This window comes from Taudactylus pleione, unplaced genomic scaffold (assembly GCF_031769625.1).
Source record: "Taudactylus pleione unplaced genomic scaffold, aTauple2 ptg000026l, whole genome shotgun sequence".
NCBI classification, from domain to species: Eukaryota; Metazoa; Chordata; class Amphibia; order Anura; family Myobatrachidae; genus Taudactylus; species Taudactylus pleione.
Genome location: NW_028284428.1, coordinates 37,547,429 through 37,565,830, shown reverse-complemented (window position 1 = coordinate 37,565,830; position 18,402 = coordinate 37,547,429). Strand labels below are relative to the sequence as shown.

The following is an 18,402-nucleotide window of genomic DNA, read 5'->3' as shown; positions in this document are numbered from 1 at the left end:
TATTTATGTCCTTTTATTTATGTTTTTATGTTGATTGTCATTATTAAATATGTATTTTTATATATATTTATTCATGGTCTAGATCTAATTATATATTAGACTTTAGCTATAAGTATGTCAATTGTAAGCAAATATTCTTCTGCACATATTTATTTTTGCACTATATAGCACTTTAAGTCGCTCTAACCTGATCACATTGTTCTCACATTGTTCTAGAAGTCACTGACCACGACTTATATTGATTAGGTTGAGCTGACACCCCGTTGTTGTGGGGGGATAGGCTATGAGATAACTGTACACTTTTTTAAAAGCTATACTTTTAAGTACATTACAATCACTGGCGCTATAGAAACCTTACAGACACATTATATATTGTGACACAGTTAGGTTAGGGGGTCCCTCTCCTGGGTAGAGGACTCCTTCCTTACACACACACACAGCAGCAGGGAAGCAGCACACCAGTCTGGATGCAAGTACAAGCTGGTCGGCGCCAGTCTTTATTGTACAATGTCAGAAATATAAAGAAAACATAAATATAAATCCTAGCCCTGTCGGGGCACTAACTTCACAGGTAGTTCCCTCACTACCAGAACCTGGCAGGGCCTAATGCCCTCGCCAGCAACAAAGGCACAGCACAACACTTACAGTTAGGTTTCCAAGTGTCTCTGAGCAAACTCCCTGCCTGCTCTCCCAGGTGAGACACTCAGCCTTATCCAAACTAGGCTTATATTGGCCACTCTCAGGTGGAAACCCTAACAAGCCTGTTACCAGGCTGCGAGAACCAAAACCTGGAGTGGCCGTGGGTGGAGCCCTCCCTCTCCTCTCACCCACAACTCCCAGGTCCCAAACCGGCTTTTCAAAAAGCCAAAACTCAAGCCTGCTACACTGCAGACTTTCTCCTGGGGGTTTAAAACACATAAGACAGGAATCTGGGACAAATGTACCTGCCACAGACCACTTTACCAATGATCCTATCACATATCCCCCCCCTTTGTTTCGACCTGTGGGGCGGAACAACTGAAGCCCCCAAACAATGAACGCATGACAACGCATCAGCATTGGCCAGCTGGCTTCCTGGCCTGTGTTCCACTGAAAATTTAAAAGTTTGTAACACCAAGAACCATCTCGTAATTCTCGCATTACTGTCCTTATTTTCGGACATCCACATCAAAGGGGCATGGTCAGTGATCAGTTTGAACTTTCTTTCAACCAAGTAGTACCTGAGAGCCTCTAATGCCCACTATATGGCCAACGCCTCCTTCTCCACTGTGGCATAGTTTCTCTCATGTACATTCAACTTTCTACTTAGATAGAAAATAGGGTGTTCCTCACCCTCCTTGTTCTGGGACAGGACCGCTCCTATACCTACTTCTGATGCATCGGTTTGTACTATGAATTCCCTTTCAAAATTAGGAGTCATCAGGACTGGTTGGGAACACAACGCTACTTTCAACTCCTGAAAAGCTTTCTCTGCCTCAGGACTCCATTCTACCATGACTTTTTGTTTGCCTTTGGTCAGGTCAGTCAGTGGGACTGCCATGGTGGCAAAGTTGGGTATAAACCTCCTGTAGTACCCCGTAATTCCCAAGAAGGCTCTCACCTGCTTCTTATTCAGAGGCCATGGCCAGTTTTGTATGGCATCAACTTTATTGAGCTGAGGCTTTATCAGGCCTCTGCCAATGGTGTATCCCAGATATTTTACTTCCTCCATGCCTAGACAACACTTTTTTGGGTTGGCTGTCAAACCTGCCTTATAGATGGAGTCCAACACTGCTTGTACCCTGGGTAAGTGAGACTGCCAATCAGGACTATGAATGACCACGTCATCCAGATAAGCAGCCGCATACCATCTATGGGGCCTTAGAATCCTGTCCATCATTCTTTGGAAGGTAGCAGGTGCCCCATGTAGCCCGAAGGGCAACATCTTGTACTGAAACAAGCCTTCTGGCGCTGAAAAAGCTGTCTTTTGTTTGGCGCTCTCGGTTAACGGTACTTGCCAATACCCTTTGGTTAGGTCAAGAGTGGTTAAATACCTTGCCGTCCCTAGTCTCTCAATCAGTTCATCCACTCTTGGCATCGGGTAGGCATCGAATTTTGAAACACTGTTCAACTTTCAGAAGTCATTGCAGAAACGCACACTCCCGTCGGGCTTTGGAATCAACACAATGGGACTTGACCATTCACTATGTGATTCTTCAATAACCCCTAACTCTAGCATATTTTTTATTTCTTTCGACACTGATTCTCTTTGTGCTTCTGGTAACCTATAGGGCTTTAGATTAACTTTAACCCCTGGGTCAGTGATTATGTCATGTTTAATGACCGAGGTTTTCCCAGGTACGTCAGAGAACAGCACCCTATTTCTGATCAGAAACTCCTTGACCTCTTGTTGTTGAATTGCCGACAGGGTTTTTGCCACTGTCACTTCAGGAACTAAGGGCCCTGGATTTACTGGAGGGGCTCGGACGGCCGACAGTACCGTTCTATCTTTCCAGGGCTTTAATAGATTTATATGGTATATCTGTTCCGGCTTTCTTTTCCCCGGCTGGTAAACTTTGTAATTGACCTGTCCAACTCTTTCTAAGATTTCAAAGGGCCCTTGCCATTTAGCCAAAAGTTTATTTTCCACAGTGGGAACCAACACTAACACTCTGTCCCCAGGAGCAAAGCTGCGTAACCGGGCATTGCGGTTGTATACCCTCTGCTGTGCCTGTTGAGCCTGTTCCAGGTTCTCTCTCACTATTGGCACTACCGCAGCAATTCTCTCCTGCATTTGAGAAACATACTCAATCACCGTTTTGTAAGGACTAGACTGCTCCTCCCATGTCTCTTTGGCAATGTCTAGTAATCCCCTTGGGTGTCTCCCATACAACAAGTCGAAGGGTGAAAACCCGGTGGAGGACTGGGGAACCTCTCTCATGGCCAACAATAAATACGGCAATAAGTAATCCCAATCCCTACCATCCTTGTCGACCACTTTCCTAAGCATGTGTTTTAACGTCTTGTTAAACCTCTCGACCAGCCCATCGGTTTGGGGGTGATAAACCGAAGTTCTTAACTGTTCAATTTTGAACAGGCGGCATAACTCTTTCATGACTTTTGACATAAACGGTGTACCCTGGTCAGTTAGTATCTCCTTGGGTATACCCAGCCTGCTAAAGACATGAACTAGCTCTCTGGCAATGGTCTTGGTTGACGTATTGCGCAACGGGATCGCTTCCGGGTACCTGGTAGCGTAATCCATTATGACCAGAATATACTGGTGTCCCCTGGCAGACTTCATTAAGGGTCCAACCAAATCCATCACTATTCTTTCAAACGGCACCTCTATAATAGGCAATGGAACTAGTGGACCTCTAAAATGTGGCCTGGGAGCATGATACTGACACTCAGGGCAGGATGCGCAAAAGTCAGACACCTCTTTATGAAGCCCGGGCCAGAAAAACCTCTGCATTATTCGCTCAGTGGTTTTCTCTACCCCTAGATGGCCTGCCGTTATATGACCATGGGCCAGATCCAACACTGTTCTTCTGTAGGCTTTGGGAACTATTAGTTGTTCCACAATATCTTCCCCCTTCTTAGTCACCTGATATAACAAATCCTGACACATTGCCATGTGGGGATAGGACAAAGGACTATCAGGGTCTACTGGTTTACCATCAACTACTTTTACATTCTCCCTGGCTTTTACCAAAGTAGGGTCATTCAACTGCTCCACAGCAAAGACCTCTCTTCTGACCTCTAAATCAGGCAGACGATCACCTGGCCCAACAACACTTCCCACCTCAATGGGAGGCACATCAGTTGGTGGGCCACCGTCACGCTCCGCATTCTCTAGTTCGCCAACCATAGTAGAAAAAGGATATAACTCTGACTCAGAAGAAACTCCCTCCTCCACTACATCGACAACCTTCTCAAATGGATCGGGGTTGTTCACCTCTGGAACAAAACTGCTTTCCCACAACTTCCAGAAGTGAGCAAAGTCTCTCCCCAATATTGCATCGTACACCTGACCATGCACCAAACCCACAGAAACTATAGCAGAGCCACATGGTGTCTCGATGTTCACCTCGGCCGTAACATAATATCGAGTATCCCCATGTATGCAGGTCACACCAACAGTTTTCCCTGTATGCCTCAAGGGGTTCACCAGCTCAGCTTTTATAAGTGTCACCAAGCTACCAGAGTCTAACAATGCCTCTACTCGGTTGCCATCTACAGTGAGTACACACATGTGCTTATCAGTCTCAGCCTGCCGGTCAGCCGTACAGGCTGTCTGTGCAAAGAAAGACCCCCTGCGGTAGACATGAGCAGTATCACATTGCATAGGTTCAGTTCTAAGTAAACAATTAGCGGCAATATGGCCGAAGCCACCACATCGGAAACACTGAGTCATATTAATGTCTAGTCGTTTACGGGGCAAGAACCTTCCCGGCCTGGCAGGCCTGTCTCCAGGTTCTACACCCTCAGTCTTAGGTACATTCCACCGCCCAGCACCCTTCTCCCCTGGAACAGTCTTACCAGTGTCTGTGGGAGTTCGCCGTTGCACCATCGGGGCTCGGTGGGGCATACTCATCAGCTCCTCAGCCGCCACGTACCTCTCCACCAGCTCGACCAACTGGTCCGCGGACTTAGGGTCTGCATGGCTCACCCACTTGCGCAGAGTCACAGGTAATGATCGCAGGTACCGGTCCATCACGACCCTTTCCACGATCTGTGGTCCCGTCAGCGTCTCGGGCTGTAGCTATTTTGAGGACAGATGGACGAGGTCATGCATCTGTGAACGTGGAGGCTTGTCCCTATGGAACTCCCAGCGGTGGACCCGTTGGGCACGAACAAAGGTGGTGAATCCCAAGCGAGTTAGGATCTCCTGTTTTAGTTTTTTATAGTCCTTGGCATCAGCCAGGCATAAGTCGAAATAGGCCTTTTGTGGCTCCCCAGACAAAAAAGGTGCCACCAGACTTGCCCACTGCTCCTTGGGCCAACTCTCCCTTTCGGCCGTTCTTTCAAACGTGGTGAGATAGGCCTCCACATCATCGCCCAAAGTCATCTTTTGGAGGAAGTGACTGGCTCGTACGGAGTGAGTGGGGGTGGGAGGACCAGTAGTAACCTCTCTGGGCCGGGCGACCAGGTGCTGTACAACCTCTCTTATGGCCTGGCTGTTTTCCTCAATGGAGACCTGTTGAAGTCTGTTAGTCTCCTGCTGAGCTGCTGTAACTTCCTGCTGAGCTGCTGTAGCTTGGAGCAAGGCCTTAATAATGTCCTCCATTTTGTCCTGGGGTGTAGGTTGGAAGCTGAACCTTGCCTCTCTGAGTATTGGCTGACGCCTCCTCTATGGGACTCCAAGGACACAGTGTTATTTCCACACTCATAAATTGGGTGTCTGTCCCTTTAATTTTTAAATGGAAAGTTTTCCTCTAGCTGCAACTTCAGTGTGTGTGGTTGCCCGCATTCTCCACCATATTGTGACACAGTTAGGTTAGGGGGTCCCTCTCCTGGGTAGAGGACTCCTTCCTTACACACACACACAGCAGCAGGGAAGCAGCACACCAGTCTGGATGCAAGTACAAGCTGGTCGGCGCCAGTCTTTATTGTACAATGTCAGAAATATAAAGAAAACATAAATATAAATCCTAGCCCTGTCGGGGCACTAACTTCACAGGTAGTTCCCTCACTACCAGAACCTGGCAGGGCCTAATGCCCTCGCCAGCAACAAAGGCACAGCACAACACTCACAGTTAGGTTTCCAAGTGTCTCTGAGCAAACTCCCTGCCTGCTCTCCCAGGTGAGACACTCAGCCTTATCCAAACTAGGCTTATATTGGCCACTCTCAGGTGGAAACCCTAACAAGCCTGTTACCAGGCTGCGAGAACCAAAACCTGGAGTGGCCGTGGGTGGAGCCCTCCCTCTCCTCTCACCCACAACCCCCAGGTCCCAAACCGGCTTTTCAAAAAGCCGAATCTCATGCCTGCTACACTGCAGACTTTCTCCTGGGGGTTTAAAACACATAAGACAGGAATCTGGGACAAATGTACCTGCCACAGACCACTTTACCAATTATCCTATCACAAAATATATATATATATATATACATATATACACACACACACACAGTATATATACATACTGTGTATACACACACATTATACATTGTTAAATACCTATTGTTTATCAATAAACTGCAATTTAAATACATAATCATATAAAACTGAGAACACAGTATCGCCACCTTGTTTAGTTGGCTGGAATTCAAGGACTCCGATGCTTATTTCAATTTTTTTACTCCTCTTATCTGAAGCCTCTCTGAACTACCACCCATCCTTTCTCTTCTTACTGTGCTCAGCAGTTCTCCGGAAACACGTGGAGCTACTTCTCACTCCCTCTTCTATAACCTTGCATTCACATTTTCCCATCATGCTGCTTATGTATAAAAAGCAAAAACACAACTGGAAGGTGATGATGTACCCTGTTCACTGCTTTTGATTCACCACAGGCTTTATTACCTTTCTGTGTTGTTAAAAAAAAGTCCTAAAAAAAGAATGGATAATATTTTCAGCGGCCCAGGGACAGTTAGGAGAGCAGCAACAAATGCAGTATTCTCTGTTAGCACAGCTGTGCATGTGGTTTGAGGCCAAGAAAAGTGACAGCCACTAGGACGCTGACTGGAAGGATTACATGAATTTGTGCACAATCCCAAGCACTTCCTGACACCATGGTTGTGTTCCTGGCAGACATGTAGTATTTATGCATTTCCCTGCCTAACACTTCTATTATCCTGTCCTGGCCAGAACCTAAAAAAAATGGATAACCTCTTCAATAACTCAGCAGAGAATAGTAATCAGAACATGGGTCTTTCACTATTTTACAAGGTTCTTCAGCATTTCCAACACCATAATGGAGCGTACACACGGTCAGATTTGTCAGACTTGTCAGATTTGTCAGATGAACGACTGAACGATTAAACGATTTGAACGATTTGGACGATTTGAACAAAGTTTTGAACGATTTGAACGATTGAACGATTTTTAACTGCATTAAAATGAATGGAATCGTCCAAGTCTGACTGCAAACCCATCAGATGTCAGATATCGTTATCTGACAAACGGGAACGCGCATCGTTGATCGTCCATCGTTCAGGCATGTCAGATATGAACGATTTATCATCAGATATGAACGACTGAACGATTTTTAAATCGTTATCGTCCATATCTGAAGAAAAAATCTGATCGTGTGTATGCACCATAAGCTGTAGTGTCTTTTAATAAAGTACTATGTACAATGCATGGTATCAGTATGAATGACAGCGGCCCTATGGCTCAAATCCCGACGCCGGCAGACCAACAGGAGTGAAGATCTCGACAGGGGATTAAGGTAAGTAAAACTAACCCTACCCCCCCCCTAACCCTGCCTTAGGTGTGCCTAACCCTAACCTCTCCCCCTAGTGCCTAACCCCACCCTAAGTGCCTAAACCTAACCCCCCATCCCTGCAGCCTAAACCTAAGTCTCCCTGGGGGCTGCCTAACCCTAACCTCCCCCCGGCAGAGCCGGATTTAGACCTGATGGGGCCCTAGGCAAGATACCGATTTTGGGGCCCCCCTCCCTCAAACAATCCATATCACTAAACTTTCAATCCTAATTCATGAACCCCTCTCCCATTTCCCATCACAGCACCCCTCTACTCACAGCACAGACCCCTTTCCCCTCTGAGCACCCCTCTCTACTCACAGCACATACAGCTGTCCTCTCACAGCACATAAGCCCTCTCTCCTCAAAGCACAGACCCCACTCAGCACACAACCCTTCCCTCACACAGCACAGATGCCTTTCCCCTCTGAGCACCCCTCTCTCCTCACAGCACAAACAGCTTTCCCCTCTCAGCACAGACCCCCTCTCCCCTCTTAGCACTGACCCCTCTCAGCAATGACCCCTCTCTTCTCTCAGCACAGATCTCCCCTCCCAGCACAGATCCCCCCTCTCAGCACAGATACCCCTTCTGCCCTTTTAGCACAGTTCCCCCCTCTGCCCTCTCAGCACAGAACCCCCCCCCCCCTCTGCCCTCACAGCGCTGACCCCACCCTTTAGGTGGCAGGGAATGGGAGGGTTAGGTTTAGGCACTTAGAGGGGGGATTAGGGTTAGGCACTTGGGGGGGAGGTTAGGGATAGGCACCCCTAAGGGAGGGCGAGGGTTAGAATAGGTTAGTTTATACTTACCTGCCGACGTTCGGGATTTCCACCTGTGTCGGACTGCCGCTGCCGGGATTTGTACCGTCGGCCATGCGGCCGGCGTTAAATCACACTGCCCCCTCACTCCTCCCCCCAGCAGCTCACTGCCCCATCACACCTCACTGCTCCTCCTCACACATCATTGCTCTCCATGCAGCTCACTGCCTCCCTACTGCTCACACTGTCCAGTCACAGTTCACTGCTCCCCTCAGCTCTCTACCCACATCACACCTTATGCTCCCCCCATAGTTCAATGACCCATCACACCTCACTGCCCCATCACACCTCAATGCCCCATCACACCTCACTGCTACCCCTGCAGCTCACTGCCCCACAGCCCCATCACACCTCACTGCTACCCCTGCAGCTCACCGCCCCACAGCCCCATCACACCTCACTGCTACCCCTGCAGCTCACTGTTCCCCTACTGTTCTAAATGCACCCATCACAGCTCACACTGCCACCCTTACATCCACACTGCTCCCCTCATGCCCCTGAAAGCCTTTCACACTATCCAATTCACCCGGCATCTTAACCCACCAACCCACCCACCCACCTCTAACACACACACACACACACACACACACACACACACACACACACAGTGACATTCAGAGGCCCACATGCAAGAGAGACATAACCACCCCCCCTCCCCCACCCCACTCACGTGTTTCCCTCCACTCTCTCTCTTACCTTACACGTAGGTCTCTCTCTGGCTGGCTGGGATCTGCTGCAGCCCCTCCTGCCCCTCTGATTGCAGCACTGGGTGCTGCTGCTGGTGGGCGGCGAGTAGGAAGAGTTGCGGGTTGTGGCCAGAGCAAGGGGGAGCAGCTGGGACAGAGCGGCGGTGGGTGAGTCAGTGCGCTGCATGCAGGCAGACAGGCGGCTGCACACACCTCCCAGAGAGCACTGTAACTGTGCACACCGCCGCGCGGGACTCTCTGGGTGAGGGGGCGGGGCCTCGTGACGTCATGACTCGCGCAGTGCTCCTCTGGGAGCGCTGTAACTGTGCAGATTTCTCCGGGCAAAGGGGCCCGTCGGGCCCTAGGCGCACGCCTAGGTTGCCTAGCGGGAAATCCGGCCCTGCCCCCCGGGGGTGCCTAAACCTAACCCTCCCTTCCCTGAGGCTATCCCTAACCCACCCGGGGGAGCCCCTAACCTAACCCACCCACCCCTGCGGCTGTCCGCGCCCGCCATCCTGCTTACCTTCGTTCGGTATGCCGGGCGTCGGGCTCCCAGCGTAGGGATAATGATAGGCATCGGGATTTGACAGTCGGGAAGCCGGTGGTCGGTAATTCGACCGTCAGGCTTCCTGACTGCATCCCCAATGCATCTTTGATAGGATCTTCCACAAAGCCACAAATAAGAAAACAGACTAGTGCTCATGCAGACAGCTCAGATGTGATTCTGTACCTAAGGGTGGGTGAACCGCGCTCACTGGTGTGACTGTAGAAGAGGAGTGGGGGGGGAGGGGTCAGGAGAGGAAGTGTTCGTGTATCTGAAGGGATGGGGGTGGGCAGTGTGAGAGTGCTGCACCTACGGTAGGAGTACCTGATCCTACCTGAGATAAAGACTGGTAGAAGTTGGGTAAGGTGCACTCTGTAGTGGGTGAGGGAGTGTGTAGTGTTGGTATATAATCAGTGAGATGTGTAACAGAGAGACTGTCCAGAACCGCACGGCAAGGAGCCCCCTAAAAGGGTCCACCCACCTTCCCCCCAGTGCCACCACTCTGATCTACCCCATTGCCCTTGGGTCATTTGTTCTCAAGCAGCATTGTGCCTACTTAATAAAGCCTTTGACCCAACACCATTGCTTCAGTCTCTCTGTTACACATCTCACTGATTATATACCAACACTACACACTCCCTCACCCACTAGAGAGTGCACCTTACCCAACTTCTACCAGTGATTCTGTACCTGATTGTTGGTGTAGTAGCAGGATGGAATTATGGGTGTAGTGTGGAAGGCTCAACAGGTGAACTACAGAATCACAATGTAGTTAAGAGAAACAGACATAATTGGGGATCTTTTTGGCAGGAAGTGGAAGTCCTGGAGTTATTGTAAGCAAGAAGGAAGACCTTCAACGGGGCCTGATTCAGAGTCAGATAGATCTATGAAAACAGATTAATCTTCCGCGCATGCACCTGAATCACTAAACATGGAGGGCCTGATTCTGAACTGGACTTCATGCAGCCACCACTGCGACTTCTTATGCAGATAGACTGCATCTTTCTGCTTATGCCGCAACTGATGGGATTCATACAGAGACGCCCATCAGCTGTGGTGCTAATCCGCCTTTCGCATACTAAGACAGCTACATCGAACATTGCACCAGCCCTATGAAGGCACAAATTGTCCGTCTGAACATGGCTGCTGAAATCAGTGCTGATCGCAATATGCTCGTGACACGTCCACGTCTGGCTAGCCACTCTTCTGTTATCATCCAGGAACGCCGACTGAAAATAGTTCTCCGGCTTTCGGCGGCAACCATCGGGGTGCATGCACAAACTGAAAAAAACAGCTACTTGTGTCCGACATCGACACTGCATCCAGCTCTAAATCAGGCCAAAATTGCGCAGCCATCGCGCAACGGGTCTGAAGGTGCAAGTAGGTGAGTGTGTGCCGCATATTATGCGAAAGGAATCCAGCTTGTAATAGGAGTTTCTGGGCTCCCAATATCAAGACGCAATATTAAGACGCATTGTCACGCCCGGAAGTATATAGGCTACAACTGCTGGAACTTGGGCTGGTGGGCTAAGAATAGCAGGTGAGTGGAAACGGGAAGGCAATATATACGTCATCTTCATACGTCTCTCCCAGGTGTTTGCGAGACCTACCCCAGGGCGCGGAGTCTAGTCCACTCGATGGTATTCACCATTGACCCCTCCAAGCGGGATGTGGGTTTCGCTGCACCAAGTGAACAGGTCACGGCTCCTGAGGCAGGAACGTGGAGAAAACACAGATAGATAAGGGAGGACTATATAAGCACTGATGAGCAAGGATGATGCTCCAAAGACTGATATGTGATTTGAACTGGTAATCAGCACCTGGTATGGGATGCTGAATAACGATGGTAATCAGAACTTGGTATGATACGCTGAGTGACCGTGATAATCGATAGTTGGTATGAGATGCTAAGGGACGATGGTAATCGATAGTTGGTATGAGATGCTAAGTGACGATGGTAATCGATAGTTGGTATGAGATGCTGAGTGATGATGGTAGTCAGCACTTGGAATGAGACACTGAGAATCGATGGTAATCGATAGTTGGTATGAGATGCTGAGTGGCAATGGTAATCGATAGTTAGTATAAGATGCTGAGTGGCAATGGTAGCCAGCACTTGGAATGAGGCACTGAGAATCGATGGCAATCGATAGTTGGTATGAGATGCTGATTGGCGATGGTAGCCAGCACTTGATATGAAACACTGAACAGCGGTGGTAGTCAGCGCTTGGAATGAATAGCTGAACAGCAGTGGTAGTCACGAGGAGGGTTTCATTGGGAAGGAACACTGCGGAATCTGAGACGCAGTCACAGTAGAAACCACTATAGGAGCAAAGTTGTACAGCCTGCTGCAGGAAGTTCCCTAAAATACCCCTTGGTAGCTGGTCATTGGCCAGAGACATCAGCTGACCGACCACAGAACTACCATAGGAGGATACTGATCAGATGACATGAACCAACATGGCGGCGCCCAGGACTTGCTATGGGCAACATCTCTTCTAAAACTCACTTCTAAAAACTGTCACTTTAGTAAATTATATACACATTTTTTCCACGCACACTTCTTTTGAGAAACGGATGACCAATTTCCATTTCAACTGTGCATCAGGCCCTATGTGCTTACATTGTGTTGTACTATAATACATAGAGGGAAGTCTTACCTGGAACAAATGTACTCTATTAAAGAACAGTTGCTCACTGGACTTGACAGAGAACTTGCAATTTCCCCTATTTTCTTGTCTTATTGGCTGACATTAGTGCACATTATGCAATGTTGCATTCTGCATTTTAATAAAACTCACCTTTAGAAAATGTACTGGTTGTTTATGGCCGGTGACACGGGGTGGCTATTCAGATGCACGGAAATGCTGCATCTTTTGGGAGTGTTGTGAGAGTGTCGCTGAAAGTAGTTGCGTACAAGGATGCTTCATCTAGAATCTGCACCTAGCATAGGGCTGCTGCAAGTTTTGATGGTGCGACCGATGGTGGCGTCTATGGAAGTACCAAGCAGTATTTGAGAATTGAATAATGCTCAAAGTGGGAGTCTCAGCTCTTGCACATTCGGATGCACGGCTGTAAGCCAGGGAAGGGCTTTGTAGGGGTATCTGCAAAAAGTCCCAGAAGCTGCGGCCAAAGACGCAGACACAGACGTTGCTGTCCTATTCAGAATCAGGCCCGAAGAGTTCTGTGACAACGTGAGCGATATTAAGAGAAGCTTTAAACTCAGCCTTACCTGTGCCAAGGAATTGTATTTTCTGTACAGCCAGATAACAAGAACCATGCAGAAGCTGTAAAACAAATATATGCAATTATCATGCAATGTATCTGTAATGACTATTTAACATATGTACAATCAGTGTCGGACTAGGGCATGAAGGGCCCACCAGGGGAATGCAGTGGTAGGGGCCCATGCTTAAGGGGTGTGGCCAGCTATCAGAGGAGGTGTGGCCAGCTACCAGAGGAGGTGTGGCCAGCCACCACAGAGGCTTTACATTATAGAGAGCATGTCTGTACGCCTTTCTAAATGTATGTAAAGAAAATACAGACAGCGCTTGCATAAAAATGTATCAGATTGATAACAGCAATTCACTGTACTGAATACTCCATAGCCTTGCAATGCAGTATATCGTAACATATGTACTATAATTAAGCACATGATGGTGATCCTGCCTATACTGTATATACCACGTTAATGCTGTGTACATGTGATTGGGGACCCCGGTACTGACTGGCCAAAGTCTAAAATTCAATGAAATGCATTAGGTCTAGTAAAGGCAAAATACACACCATTGTTAATGAAAAAAATTACAACTGTATGAGCTCTTACCACTGGGATGACTTAGTAAACAAAATGCAGAGCTACAATGCCATTCCAATCACTGGCAGGAACTGTGTTCATTATGTTAAAGCTCACAGCCAACAAGAAGAGGGGACAGGGGTGTTTTAGGACTGCCAACTCTGACTGGCAGGAGGGCGAATCTTGTTGCAATTACTATAGAAGTGAACCAAGCACCTATGTTCATTTGTGGTCCTGCTCCACAAGATAAGTGACCCTATAATAGAGTAGCAATGTATAATTTGAGTGCACAGTATAGAAATTGACCCTTAGAGGAGTGGGTGGGCCCTCAGGCAGGGGGACCACCAGGGATTTCCCCTGTATCCGTGTGGGCGAGTCCATCCCTGAGTGCAATGCTGAATGTCATACACAAATTAGTGTATATCCCCTTCTAAGCCAAGTAATAAGCTCTAAATAGATTAATTACTTTCATTTACTTAAAAAAATATGTATTTCATTAAAAGGTAAAAAAAACACAGAACAACAAAGAATGGTATGCTGACAATGAATATAATATGCCAGTTTAAAATCTTAAAAAAAAATTCCATATTCTAACCAAGTCGTTCAACACTCCAGTACAGAACCTGTAAGCAATAATTATAGACAATAATAAATACATTAGCTAAAATTAAACCTATTTTACATGAAAAAGCCTATGGACAGATATATGCAAGTTTCCAGAATTCCTTGTATGATACCAAGGCTTCATGAGCATATAAACCATTCTAGTATAAATATAAGAAGCCCAATAAGGACAGCAAAATATGTGAGTATATAGAGTCATTATAAAATAGCAAACAGAGCCAAAGTACAGCCCTCTTAATAAATCAGCTTTAATCATATGATAACTGGAGCAGGCTTATTACAGAACCTCCTCTGTTGGTTCCAATGTTAATGCTTATACAAGAGAAACAAAAAAGTCACAATTCGGTTAGAAAAAGAAACAAGTTCTCCCATTGTAATAGTGTACAGAGGTTTTACTCTGAACTACTTTTTATCTCAGTGGAAGCATTTGCCAGTGCCATAATTTCTGATGACTACCTGCCTAATCAAACAATTATTCACAGATAACCTCTATAGGACTTCATAGAACATCTACAATAGTCACTGCACAACAAGCCAAAACATTAAGCCATATTACCAGGAACAACATTTCTTACCATCCAATTAATGAGACTGAAGCTGTTAATCTCTTCACTGTAGCAATGGTCACCTGTAAAAATTAAAAACAAAATGAATTGTTACCAATATGATAAGCAGTGGCCTCAAACACGAGTAACATTCATTTTACATTACATAACTTAATGGAATATAATTCTGTTTTCACGGTTTGTAATTATACAAAGATTTTAAGTATTTGTTGAGTAAAACAAAGTGGCCATTCTAATATTTGTTCATTTATAGGGGTCAATTTATGAAGCTGAGATTACCGCCTTTTACACAGCATACCTCCATCCACACTCTACTTACTCAATTTAACATCACGGGTGGTAAATAGACCCGGCAATGGAGAGCAGTGAAGCCAGAGAACCTTTGCTGGATCCCTGAAATCACTATGCACATTCTCTTACATTAGACACAAATGTGAATAACCTTTAAATTGCAGCTGCCAGTGAGAAAAAGAAAACCATTGCTGAGGAGTGGGGTTTTCTGTTGAATTGAAATGGTACAACATTATGCAATGCTTTGAAATGCAGTGAAACTTTAAAGACTAACATAATTAAAAAAAAAAAAATTAAATTGAGATAAAATATACACCCATCAGCCATACCAATAAAACAAATAACACGTGAAGTGAATAACATTGATAATTTCATTACAATGGCACTCGTCAAGTGGTGGGACATATTAGGCATCAAGTGAACCGTCAGTTCGTTGTTCAGTTGATGTGTCAGAAGAATGGGCAAGCTTAAGGATCTGTACGATAATCACTAATTGAGATTATTAGACCACTGAGCAGAGCATCTCCAAAAATGGAAGGTCTTTAGGGGTGTTCCCGGTATACAGTAGGTAGTAACTACCATAAGTGGTCCACCAGTGGCATGTGGGAAACCAAGGCTAGTCTGTCTGGTCTGATCCCACAGAAGGGCTACTGTAGCACAAAATCCAGAAAAAGGTAATGCTGGCTATGATAGAAAGGTGTCAGGGGTGTGGCTTAGCTGCTGAGCTGAGTAGACAGGCAGTGCTGCAGCTCCGGCTATACTGGGGATACAACTATACTTTCCAGGGGGACCTCCTTCCCCAAAGTTACTTCAGAGTGTCTGCAGATTGCCTGCTGTCTCCTGAACCCTTCTCTGGATCACGGCTGTTGTTTTTGTGGGGACCAGTCGCTGCAGCCTACTCCAGAGGTCGAACTGTTGACTCAATTTTTGGTGCGATTAGTGCTGCCATGGAGGGGGCACTCACCTGCTTATTCTACTGGTACTTTGGAGCTCCCACCTACCTGTGCCCCAGTTCTCCTAACTACATGCGGGGGGACAGCTGCAGAGCTACAAGGAAGCTGCCATTTTGGAAATCGGAAGCTGTCTCCTCCTGGGGTAAGCCTGCTGCTTTTTGACCCGTGCCTGCCTTCCCTTACGATTTCTCAGGAGTATGTTCCTCAGCCCTTACTCCCACAGCTATCCTGAGACCTGTAGAGCCTGTGAGTCAGCTCCTCCCCAATTTTTCACAGAGCTCCCCCCTGCATTGCTACGCCTACTGCTGCCACTGCTGCTGTTGCTGCTGGGAGTCGTTCATTATCCCAGAGAGGAAGTAGGAACACCACTACTTTTACTAAACAGTTGACCCTCCAACAGTCCTTAGCGAGGAGGATGAAGTACAACAGCAGTCATCCTGAAGCAAACGTATAACTGAGGCCTTGACTGCTATGTTGGTGTTAGACGTGCGTCCGGTAGCCACCATTAGTGCAGCGGGATTTAGACAATTGATGGAGGTAGTGTGTCCCCATTTCCAAATCCCATCTAGATTCCACTTCACTAGGCAGGCAATACCGAGACTGTACAGAAACATCAGAAAAAGTGTCCTCAGTGTCCTGAAAAATGCGGTTGTACCCAATGTCCATTTAACCACGGACATGTGGGCAAGTGGAACAGGGCAGACTAAGGACTATATGACTGTGACAGCCCACTGAGTAGATGTATCACCATACGCAGCAACAACAGCAGCGTCACCAGTAGCAGCATCTCAGAAACGCCAGCTCGTTCCAAGGCAGGCTATGCTGTGTATCACCGGTTTCAGTAAGAGGCACACCGCCGACAACCAACTGAGGGAAATCATCGCCCAGTGGCTTACCCCACTTAGACTCTCCTGGGGATTTGTGATATCTGACAACGCCACCAATATTGTGCGGGCATTACATCTGGGCAAATTCCAGCACGTGCCATGTTTTGCTCACACAATAAACTTGGTGGTGCAGAATTTTCTGAAAAGCGACAGGGGCTTTGGGTGGCCCGAAAAATTTCTGGCCACTTTTGCCATTCAGTGACTGCGTGCCGAAGACTGGAGCACCAGCAAACACTCTTGAACCTGCCCCGCCATCACCTGAAGCAAGAGGTTGTGATGCGGTGGAACTCAACCCTCTATATGCTTCAGAGGATGGAGGAGCAGCAAAAGGCCATTCAAGCCTATACATCAACCTATGACATAGGCAAAGGAGGGGGTATGCACCTGACTCAAGCGCAGTGGAGAATGATTTCCGTGTTGTGCAAGGTTCTCCAGCCCTTCGAACTTGCCAAACGCTTTTGCAGAAGCAGCTGGAGAAAGTGAAGGAGGAGCTAAGACGGAGCGATTCCGCTCGGCATGTGGGACTTGTGGATAAAGCCCTTCATTCGCTTTGCCAGGATTCCAGGGTGGTCAATCTGTTGAAATCAGACCACTACATTTTGGTCACCGTGCTCGATCCTAGGTTTAAAGCCTATGTGGTGTCTCTCTTTCCGGCCGACACAAGCCTGCAGAGGTGCAAAGACCTGCTGGTGAAAACACTGTCAGCTGAAGCAGAACGTGACACGTCAACAGCTCCTTCTCCATTTTCTACCACAACTGGGGCTTCCAGGAAAAAACGTAGGTATCCTAAGCAACCCGCTGGCGGTGATGCAGGGCAGGCAGGACCAAGTTTGGACATCTGGTCAGGACTGAAGGACCTGGTAACAATTTCTGACATGTCTACTGTCACTGCATATGATACTGTCACCATTGACAGAATGGTGGATGATTACATCGGTGACAGCATCCAAGTAGGCATATCAGACAGTCCGTACCTGTACTGGCAGGAAAAAGAGGCAATTTGGAGGCCCCTGTACAAACTGGCTCTATTTTACCTGAGTTGCCCCCCCTCCAGTGTGTACTCCGAAAGAGTGTTTAGTGCAGCCAGGAACCTTGTCAGCGAAAGGCGTAGGAGGTTGCTTCTACAAAATGTGGAGAAGATGATGTTCATAAAAATTAATTATCAACTCTTCCAGGGAGACCAGCCTCCACAACGTACAGAGGGACCTGTGGTGGTGGATTCCAGCGGGGACGAGTTAATAGTCTGTGAGGATGAGTTTGTACACAACACTGAAGAGGGTGAGGAATCGGTGGATGAGGACGACATCTTGCCTCCGTAGAGCCAGTTTGTGCAGGGACAGATTAATTGCCAGCCTGTTTTGTGGGGGCCCAAATGAACCAATCATTTCAGCCACAGTCGTGTGGCAGACCCTGGCGCTGAAATGATTGGTTTGTTAAAGTGTGCTAAAGTGTGCATGTCCTGTTTATACAACATAAGGGTGGGTGGGAGGGCCCAAGGACAATTCCATCTTGCACCTCTTTTTTTCTTTGCATTATGTACTGTTTGGGGCCTAGTTTTTCAAACTGCCATCCTGTCTGCCACTGCAGTGTCACTCCTAGATGGGCCACGTGTTTGAGCCGCCCACTCGTGTCGCTTAGCATAGTCATCCAGCTACCTCGGTGCGACCTTTTGGACATAAAAACACTATTGTGAGGTGTGAGGTGTTCAGAATAGACTGGAATGAGTGGAAATTAAGGTTATTGAGGTTAATAATAGCATAGAAGCAGAAAAACCCACAAATTCGGTGATTTTAGCTGTTTTTATGCTTTTTTTAAAAAAAAAAAAACAGATCCAA

The 18,402-nt window shown here is 47.3% G+C and overlaps 1 protein-coding gene across 3 annotated transcripts in view; it reads right to left on the bottom strand.

Annotated features, from left to right (window-relative positions):
- Positions 1-18,402, bottom strand: part of LOC148539318 (uncharacterized) — an 896,509-nt gene that overhangs the window by 836,983 nt on the left and 41,124 nt on the right. For all 3 annotated transcript variants that reach the window (XM_088451557.1, XM_088451554.1, XM_088451555.1), the window contains exons 2-3: positions 14,446-14,498; positions 12,683-12,737 (exon numbers count right to left, since the gene is read on the bottom strand). In XM_088451557.1, coding sequence (XP_088307683.1) covers positions 12,683-12,737; positions 14,446-14,498 — 108 coding nt within the window. The remainder of the gene's footprint in view (positions 1-12,682; positions 12,738-14,445; positions 14,499-18,402) is intronic.